General features: G+C 44.2%; 1 protein-coding gene across 1 annotated transcript; it reads right to left on the reverse strand.

The window, feature by feature from the left end:
- Nucleotides 1-614: 614 nt before the first annotated feature.
- Nucleotides 615-7,165, reverse strand: CREBZF (CREB/ATF bZIP transcription factor). The gene is made up of 3 exons (XM_060771163.2): nt 6,011-7,165; nt 3,038-3,116; nt 615-1,872 (listed from the first exon to the last, which is right to left on the reverse strand). The coding sequence occupies exons 1-2, from the start codon at nt 6,793-6,795 to the stop codon at nt 3,068-3,070; spliced, it is 834 nt and encodes a 277-aa protein (XP_060627146.2). The 5' UTR covers nt 6,796-7,165; the 3' UTR covers nt 615-1,872; nt 3,038-3,067.
- Between the last annotated feature and the right edge of the window lie 3,024 nt (nt 7,166-10,189).

A 10,189-nucleotide genomic window follows, 5' to 3' on the forward strand; every position in this document is an offset into this window, starting at 1 on the left:
CTCATTATCTCAGCCTCCAAAGAAGGAGCCTCCACCATACTCTGAGGCAGCCAGTTCAGCAGCAGAACTCTCTGCCCCAGAATGTGGTGGAGGTTCCTTTTTTGGCCATCTATCGGGGGTGCTTTGAATGTAATTGTCCTGCTTCTTGGCAGGGGGTTAGATTGTTTGGCCCACAAGGTCTCTTCCAACTCCATGATTCTATGATTCATGTAGGCAAAATGGCATAAAAACGTGAACCTGTTGATGTTGAGAAAGTAAATGTGACTATAACATATGTTGATTAGTTTTTTACACTCCCCCGCCGCCATTGTCTTATTTTTTATAATTTAAAGTACTCTGCTCTGAAAGGTGCTGCTGAAGGGACAGAGTACAAAATTCATAAACTGAGCAACAACTCTACAAAAGTAATATAATCAGAATACTGCCTGTAAGTGATATTCTGATTAAATCATCCCCAACCTGAACAAAGAATAAGCATTTGTAATCCTTCAAGAGAGACTAGTGTTTATTAGCTCCTGCACAACCATTTTTTTTCAGAAAGAGACAGTGACTTTTAAAATGTCTTCTAAGTTAATTTAATAACTTGAGATAAAAGAATCCTTTGAGTCTGTAACTGGAAGATAAATACATCTTTTTTATTATGACATTGTGTTCTCATAAGAATGACAGAACTAATTACACAGAAGTATTCATACATACTTTTCAAGTACTGTTGTATTATTCAATTCAAGGTTTCCATTTCAAAGAAATATTTAACAACATCCACCAACAGATTAGCAAGATAGGGAAAAAGTTGCAATTTGATTTGGCTTCAACATGCATCAAGAGGCACTAAAATCCCTGCAGTCATGTTTCTGGGGGTTTTGCTAAGCAAATGTGTCACTTGCCCTGTTTAAAAATTAGCTATACTTGTATTCAAATACAACATCTTAGTCAAGAGGCAATGACACACAAGATGCAATCAAGTACCCAGGATGTTTTTATCCAAATGTGGTACTCATATGAAAGAAAACTAGAGTAGACTTTTCACTTTCACATCAATGTCCAATCAACAAAATATGCCTATTGTGAAAAGCAACTATAAAAATGCAGCAACTTCAGAAAATATGCACACAAAAGAATGTGTAGAAAATGACAATTACTCAACTGGAGAAATCAACTAACAAAAAGAAAATAACATGTCAGTTACTAGAGGAACAGTATAACTGAAAACTAATGCACAGAACACTGAGCAAAATTACAGGAAAGGAAAATCCTTTGCACAGATTTCATCTGTAACAATTGTGTCCAGTCTGTCAAGCACTGGCACAGATATTTAGATAACTTCTTAAAAGGGCTACTATTAAGAGCAAACAGATTATGGGGCTCTGGATATGAACCAGCAGAGATTACTCCCCATTTTCTAGCTCTTCTAGAAATGAGTGTGACTTATCCTGCATAGAGAATAAATATACTACACTAAATATAACATATGAACATCCATACAATTGGAAATATATTAAAGTCTCCTTCTGGCTGGAATCTTAAATTTATCTCAAAAATTAACTGCTAAAATAAAGCCAATGTATTTTGCTATCCCCGGTGAAGGGAAAGTTTTGCCCATCAAACAATGACTATACAGCAAACTAATAGGTGAGAAGGTGCATGCTTTTTTACCTTGTTACTTTTCACAATAGTGCTATGTTGACTTTCTTCACAGATTATATCAGCTACTCAAAATCATTCATATTATGCCATTGTGGTTTTAAAGTGAAATACAGCAAATGCCCTGTTACCTTTCCCCCTTTTTTTCTCATACTACCTTTTAAAATAAAGCAGGAAGTGTGGCCAGCAGCTGGTCCCGTCTCTTCTGCCCCATGACAGCTGTATCCACTTTAGCATAAAAAAAAACAAGGATGCTAAATATACATATACTTTGTTAAACAGCAAGGTTTCACAAAGAACTATTTCTTGTTGCAACTCATGAACTCCAATCAATTCTGAGAAGGGAGCATGTATTTAATTAAGAGAGAATCTCCAACACTACTTCTAATTCAACAAAAAATTAAGAGAATAAAAAGTAAAGCAAGAAGCCTCCCTTAAAGGGACCTTCTTCCAGATTTAACATTCTTTGTGAAACCTCACTTTACATTTATTTTTTCACAACCCTTATTTCCCCAATGTACAGAAATTTAATTTTAATACAAACAGAAAATGATGATGCAGAAAAAATCATGGTGTTGGCCCAAAGCCAATTTAGTGGAAATTTAGAATTTTTTTTTTCAGTTCTGGACATGGACATTTCCATGAACAGTATGGAGAGTTTGTTCACTTCCTCTCCCCCCTTTAAATTATGAAAACATAAACGGCATATCAGCTTAGTGATATGTCAGCTGCTAGTTTTAAAAACCTTGTAAGATAGAGGATAGTGAAAATGAAACTAGATTAAATATGTCCCTTCATGTTAAGAACTTGGAACTGAACTTTAAAAATTCTCTATGTTGCTGTTTTCAAATTGTCTATACCTGTTCAGTGATAAAACACTGACAGACCTGTGAAAATACAGCTGTAGTTTCTTGCCTCCAAAATCCCAATTACTTTTAATTTTTGAAAGACCAGCAAGACAGATGGACCCAACTTAGTAGCCTTACTTGACCATGTGTCTCACACTTCACACTAAACTTGGAAATTGCAGGTCCCATTAACTGCAGAGATCGTACTTTATATCACTGGAGAAATGAACCTTATTTCTGCCTCCAAAGATAAAGATAAATCCTCAACATCTAATTTAAGCTAGTCTTGACCTTCTATTATCATACATTGCCAAAATATACAACTTAGCAGCAAATATTTTTAAAGTTTTTTTTTTCAGTGTGCAGAAACGTTACATTAAAGACTTGTCAGACATGCCCTGCTCAATTTCTGTCAGAAATCAATGTCTACAGCACTTCTGAACGCTTTCAAAGAGTGGTCCAGGCCAAATAATTTTAAACAATCAAACTAAGTATCAATGCAAAGCTGTCTGACACCATATTATGGGAATATTATGGATCCTTACCAGGTTGCGAGGTGGAAAACGACTTTTCTTTTAACCCCTACACAACGGAGCCTGGCAGGGCAAGCACCTAAAAGAGAAACTGTCAGAGAAATTTAATAGTAATGTATAACAGATGCGTTATAATTTCACATGCACGGTTAATGCTGTGCAACAAACTACTATTTTGCTCTTAAATCTGTCCAGTTGATGTCGAAGTTTACGCGCTGTCAGGATTCCCAGCAAAGCAGGCTAGACTCGATCTTATAGGTGGCCACCAAGTTCTCGCCAGTTTTGGGGGGAGTTCGACCTGTCAAGTCTCCACAACTGCAACCATCTGCACATCAGTGCAAGAGATGCTTTCACCACCACTGTGCCTTAACAACATGTCCTCGGTTACAACACTTTGGCCTATTTTACAGGCGGCAGACTGGCATCTCAGAATGATCCCCATGCATAGGTTTCACTTTCATTTTTTTTCCTATGAGTGACTTCCTCCCATTTTCTGCTTCCCTCCTTTGACTTTCCCCTCTTCCACTAGCTACCCTCTTGGGTGAAGGCAGGTAAAAAAAAAATACACACTCAGAGCATCAATTCTGTGTAGAATAGCTGACCCTACATTTTGGAGGTGAAGGAGGAGGAAGGCTGAGACAGATGTTAAGTCTCCCAACTACACAAAAGTGCATGGGATGCTTTGACCATTGTTGCCTTAACAACACGTCCTCAATTACAACACTTTGGCTTATTTTACACACCAGACTAGCAAGTCAGTATGATTGGCATGTAAAGGTTTCACTTCCATTTTTTCTGACTTCCCCCATTTTCATGCTTCCCTTCTCTTCCTTTCCCCCTTGACTGCCTCTTCCACTAGCAACCTCCTAAATGGAGGCAGGCAAAAAAAAAAAAAAAAAAGACACCCAGAGCATGAATTCTGTCTAGGAGCGGAATAGTTGACCCTACATTTTGGAGGCGAAGGAGGAGGAAGGCTGAGGCATCTGTAACCATTTACACAAAGTGCAATCGTCCTCGGTTACAACACTTTGGCATATTCTATGCCACCGACTGGCATATCTCGGGACGATCCTCTCTGTTCAAACATGCGTGCAAAACCTTTTTTTAAAAAAAATTACCCTCTTGTAAGAAAAGAAGGCACTTCCATTGCATGCTGAGTTTTGATACTTTATACACTTCAGGGTGACTCTCTCATAAGGCCCAGATTTCTGATTATCCCTCCCTCCTTAGTTTTCTTTCTTCCTTCTCCCTCTGAGGCCCCTTCCACACAGCTGAATAAAATCCCACATTATCTGCTTTGAACTGGGATATATAGCAGTGTGCACTCAAGGCCCTTCCAGACAGGCCCTATAGCCCGGGTTTTCTGCTATAAACTGGATTGTATTGAGTCCTTACTGCCAAATAATCTGCTCATGCAAAGCAGGTGAACACAGCACTGAACGAAAAATGCAGAATAATCACAAGATGTCTTAAACCTACACCTGTTGACCCCACGAGGGTCTTCCTCAAGGGCATTGGTTCTCAACCTGTGGGTTCCCGGGTGTTTTGGCCTACAATTCCCAGAAATCCCAGCCAGTTTACCAGCTGTTAGCATTTCTAGAAGGTGAAGGCCAAAACATCTGGGGACCCACAGGTTGAGAACCACTGCTCCAGGGGAAACCAAGAATGGGCCACTTGGAAGTCCCTGAACAGGCTCCGAAGTGGAGTGGGCAGATCAAAAGACAACCTGGCAAAATGGCACTACCTAGAACAGTGGTTCTCAACCTGTGGGTCCCCAGATGTTTTGGCCTAACAGTTGGTAAACTAACTGGGATTTCTGGGAGTTGTAGGCCCAAATACCTGGAGACCCACAGGTTGAGAACCACTGACCTAGAAGAATCCTCCACCTTGTGCAACTGTGGAGCAGAACAAACAACTCAGCATCTATATGCTTGTCCACTGTGCCCTGCCTCATGCACAGAGGAAGAATTGTTGGAGGCTACAGACATTGCTGTTGCCCATTTTTGGTCAAAACATATTTCTCATCTCATCTCAAATTACTTATTAATCGCCCTCCATCCGAGATGCTCCAGGCGATTTACACTGCAGAAATTACACAGGATAAAACACATACATACAAATATTAAAATTAACATGAGTCAAATGCTCCAGTAAAAAGCCAGGTCTTAAGCACCAGGACAAAACGCCCCAAGTCGCGCATGGCTCTCAAATAGGGAGGCAAGGAATTCCCACAAGGCAGGGGCAGAAATAGAGAAGGCCCTGCATCTGGTGCTTTCCAAGTGCACTTCCCTAGGACCCGGTATATAGAGCAGATTGCGTTGGGATGGTCGTGGCGACCTCCGATGATGGTAGAAGGAGAGACGGTCTCTAAGATACAATGGACCCTGGCCATTGTATCTTAGAGACCCATTTCACCACCTGCGCTCCTTCTATTTTTATTGGTTTTATACTAATTTATGCAATGCTTTTGATGTGAAAATAAAATAAATCTGGGATAAACAGAAAGCCTGGCTTGTCTGGAAGGGCCCTCTGATATTCCAGTTCAAAGCAGATATTTGTGGGTTATTCTGCCTCGATATTCCGGATTACAGGGCTGTGTGGATGGGTTATTCTGCCTCGATATTCCCGATTATAGGGCTGTGTGGATGGGTTATTCTGCCTCTGGTATTCCGGATTACAAAGCTGTGTGGATGGGTTATTTAACTGCCTCTTCCACTAGCAAACCCCCTTGAAGGTAGGCCAAAACAAGACACCCAGAGCATCTGATATTCCAGTTCTAAGCAGATATTGTGGGTTATTCTGCCTCGATATTCCAGATTACAGGGCTGTGTGGATGGGTTATTCTGCCTCTGATATTCCGGATTACAGGGCTGTGCGGATGGGTTATTTAACTGCCTCTTCCACTAGCAAACCCCCTTGTTGGTAGGCCAAAACAAAGACACCCAGAGCACGAATTCTGTGAAGGAGCAGAATACTTGACCCTACATTTTGGAGGCGAAAGAAGAAGAGGAGGAAGAAGTAGAGTTGGTGGCTGCCCTCCTGGCGCAGAGGGAGCAAAACTCCACCGAAACCTGGTCCCGATCCACGTGGAGGCAAATGCCACCTGGGCTGGGAGAAGATGCTGCTGGTGCTGCCACACTTTTGTTGTTGTTATTGTTGTTCTCTTCTTCATCATCGTCTTCTGGGACGGGCAAGGCGTAGTCGTGGTCACTGCTGTTGCTGTTTTCCCAGGCAAGGCTGGAGGAAGACTCTTGCACAGGCCTGTCTTCCTGGGCGAAGAGGCTGCTGTTGAGTCGCATGCCGACCCTTCCGGCTCCCAAGCGGCTCAGGAGGCGGCCTAGCGCGCTCTGGTTGGCCAACACCGCCCTCAAGTAGCCCGTCTCCCGCTCCAAGTCGCGTAGGCGCCGGCACAGACCGCGGTTGCGCTCCCGAAGGAGCCGGTTCTCCGCCGCCAAGCCTTGGAGGCGGCTCTCGAGGCCAGAGACGTATTGCTTCTTCTTCTGGCGGTTCAATCGGGCTGCTGCGGCCGCCTTGAGACGGTTGCTAGGCCGGGATGGATGCGGATGGTGATCAGGACAGTGAGGCGGCTCAGGCTCGGGGCCTTCTGTCATGGCGGCCTCCAACCAACCGTCGAGGTCCAAACCCAGGCCTGGGAAGAGCAGCTCGTCGCCGGAAAGGGCGGCCTCCTCATGGCTGGACGCCGCTTCTGCGTCTCGGGGGCTCTCTCCGCCGGAGGACGACGCCATGAGCTGGGCCAGGCTCTGGCGCATAATGGCGTCACGTTAGGCCCAATCCCCCTCCTCTTGAGTCCGTGGTACAGCCCGAGTGATGTTTAGAATGGAATCAAAACAGGCCGACGCTACCACTCTGTATTTGTAGGGGGGGAGGAGAAGTCTCACCTCAACGCCGTCGCCTCAAAGTCCAATTCAACTCCCTTCTTCCCCCCCTTCGGAGTTCTAGTCAGCTCTCGTCGCCCCCCGCACAGTTCGTGGTAGCGTCCAGCATTGAGTTAGGCAGAATGGACGAACGCTACCTGGGCGTTTTGTACAGGGGGATTTAGAGAGAGAAAGCGAGTCCTATTCAGCTCTCTTCGCCCCCCACATTGTTCGTGGTAGCGTCCAGCATTGAGATAGGCAGGATGGACGTCTTTGTACAGGGGGGTCGAGAGAAAGAAACCAAGCAGGCCTCTTGAGTCTTAGCTCTCATCGCCCCCCACAGTGTCCGTGGTAGCGTCCAGCATTGAGTTAGGCAGGATGGACGAACGGGATCTAAAGAGAGAGAAAGCGAGTCCTATTCAGCTCTCCTCGCCCCCCACAAGGTTCGTGGTAGCGTCCAGCATTGAGTTAGGGTGGATGGACGGACGCTACCACTTCGAATTTTTAGGGGGAGGGGGGGAGAGACGGTCTTGCTCACCTCCGTAAAGCTTTCCCCATGAGAGAGAAACAGACAACAGCCGGCGCGACACTCCCCCGTAATGGCGGCCCAAGCCTGCCCCGCCCCTTTCTGCGCATGCGCAGTGGCTTCAAGGCGCCCCGAAGAGCCAAAATGGCGGCGGCTTCATTAAACATAGAGTTTGAGGAGGGGTACTGCAAGGCTATCTAGTCTGACCCCCTGGGGTTAACAATACGCAAAACAAATGCTTTCATCTTATGATATAGTATAATATCTAATCCTAATAGTACAATATACTGGTTGTGTATTTTATACATATTGTGGTATACTAATATTTATTTACAGGATTTATATACCGCCCCTCTCAGCCTTCCGGCGACTCGAGGCGGTTTCCAAGGCAAAATTCAATACCACCAAAAACACAGTTACAATATAAAAGCCGATTTATATTCTCCATAGGAAGGGTGTTCCATAGCCGAGGGGCCACCACTGAGAAGGCCCTGTCAGCTGTGCTTGCGATGATGGTGGGACCGAGAGCAGGGCCTCTCCGGACGATCTTAAGGTCCTTGAAGGTTCATAAGGGGAGATTCGTTCGGACAGGTAAGTTGGGCCAGAACTGTTTAGGGCTTTATAGGCCAAGGTCAGCACTTTGAATTGTGCCTGGTAGTAGACTGGCAGCCAGTGGAGCTGGTGCAACAGGGTGGTTGTATGCTCCCTGAGAGCCGCGTCAGTTAGCAACCTGGCTGCTGTCTGTTGGACCAGTTGAAACTTCTGGACAGTCTTCAAAGGCAACCCCACGTAGAGAGCATTGCAGTAGTCTATACGGGATGTAACAAGAGCGTGGACTACCATGGCCAAGTCAGACTTCCCAAGGTATGGGCGCAGCTGGTGCACAAGCTTTAACTGTGTGAATGCTCCCCTGGTCACCACTGAGACCCGAGGTTCCAGGCTCAGCGATGAGTCCAGGATCACACCCAAGCTGCAAACCTGCGTCTTCAGGGGGAGCGTGACCCCATCCAACACAGGCTGTATAGTACAATATAGGAATATATAATACTAATGTACTATGCTAATAGGTTAAGGTTTCCCCCTGACATTAAGTCCAATTGTGTCCTACTCTGGGGGCTGGCGCTTCTCTCCATTGTCAAGCCAAAGAGCCAGCACTGTCCGCAGACACCTCCAAGGTCAAGTCAGCATGACTACATGGAGCGCCATTACTGGTAGTGTATTTTATACATATTGTGGTATACGAATATAGTACAATATAGGAATATATAAGACTAATGTGCTATGCTAATACATTATAGTATATACATATACATGCCAGCCACATGTATATGTATATATAGTCAAGACAACTTGGAGGTGTCTATGGACAACGCCAGCTCTTCGGCTTAGAAATGGAGATGATCACCACATCCCCAGAGTTGGACACGACTGGACTTAATGTCACGGGAAAACTCTTACCTTTAATATAATATATTGTAGTAACAATAATATACTATAATAATATTGTTGCAAAGACAATCAGAAAACACACTATTTTCTATTGGTCATGGGGATTAAGTGTGGGAAGTTTGGCCCAATTCTATCGTTGGTAGGGTTCAGAATGCTCTTTGATTGTAGGTGAAATATGAATCCTAGCAACTACAACTCCCAAATGTCAAGGTCTGTTTTTCCCAAACTCCACCACTGTTCACATTTGGACACACTGAGTATCTGTGTTTGTTCCAGATTCATCATTGTTTGAGTCCACAGTGCTGTCTGGATGTAGGTGAACTGCAACTCCAAAACTCAAGGTCCATGGCCACCAAACCTTTCCAGTATTTTCTGTTGGTCATGGGAGTTCTGTGTGCCAAGTCTGCTTCAATTCCATTGTTGGTGGAGTTCAGAGTGCTCTTTGATTGTAGGTGAACTATAAATCTCAGCAACGACAACTCCCAAATGTCAAGGTCTATTTCCCCCAAACTCCAACAGTGTTCACATTTGGGCATATTGAGTATTCCTGCCAAGTTTGATCAAGATCCATCATTGTTTGAGTCCACAGTTCTGTCTAGATGTAAGTGAACTGCAACTCCCAAACTCAAGGTCAATGAACACCAAACCCTTCCAGTATTTTCTGTTGGTCATGGGAGTTCTGTGTGCCAACTTTGGTTCAGTTCCATCATTGGTGGAGTTCAGAGTGCTCTTTGATTGTAGGTGAACTATAAATCCCAGCAACTACAACTCCCAAATGACAAAACCAATCTCTCCCCCCACCCCCGCAGCCTATTGAGCAATCTCCACTGGCGGCTGGTCTGCTACCGAGCACAATTGAAAGTTCTGGTTTAGCCTATAAATCCCTAAACAGTTCTGATCCACCATACCTATCTGAATGTGTCTCCCTTTACAACCCAGCTAGAGCGTTAAGATCGGCTGAGGAGGTCCTGCTCTTGGTCCCACCACCGAGGGGGTAGTGTCCAAATTTCGTGTCAGTTTGTCCAGTGGTTTTTTAGTTACGTTAATCCCACAAATGAACATTACATTTTTATTTATATAGATGTCTAAATGGCATTGAATGTTTGCCATGCATATGTACATTGTAATCTGCCCTGAGTCCCCTGCGGAGTGAGAAGGGTAGAATACTGTAAATACTTAGCTTTCGTTGTGCAGTCTTTCTCTGAGCTGAGCTACCAACTTGGGAATCATCATCATCATACAAGTATGTTTATCCTAACCCTGAGCAATAGATTTTAAAAGATGTGGATGACAATAGAAAATTAATGCTTTGTT

The sequence above is a fragment of the Anolis sagrei genome, chromosome 3 (assembly GCF_037176765.1).
Source record: "Anolis sagrei isolate rAnoSag1 chromosome 3, rAnoSag1.mat, whole genome shotgun sequence".
Lineage (NCBI taxonomy): Eukaryota > Metazoa > Chordata > Lepidosauria > Squamata > Dactyloidae > Anolis > Anolis sagrei.

Coding starts and splice junctions, on each gene's coding strand:
- CREBZF (XM_060771163.2), bottom strand. CDS start 6,795: ATGCGCCAGAGCCTGGCCCAGCTCATGGCGTCGTCCTCCGGCGGAGAG. Junction 3,117..6,010: donor TCTTCTTTCGCCTCCAAAAT/GTAGGGTCAAGT, acceptor TTTCTCTGACAG/TTTCTCTTTTAGGTGCTTGC.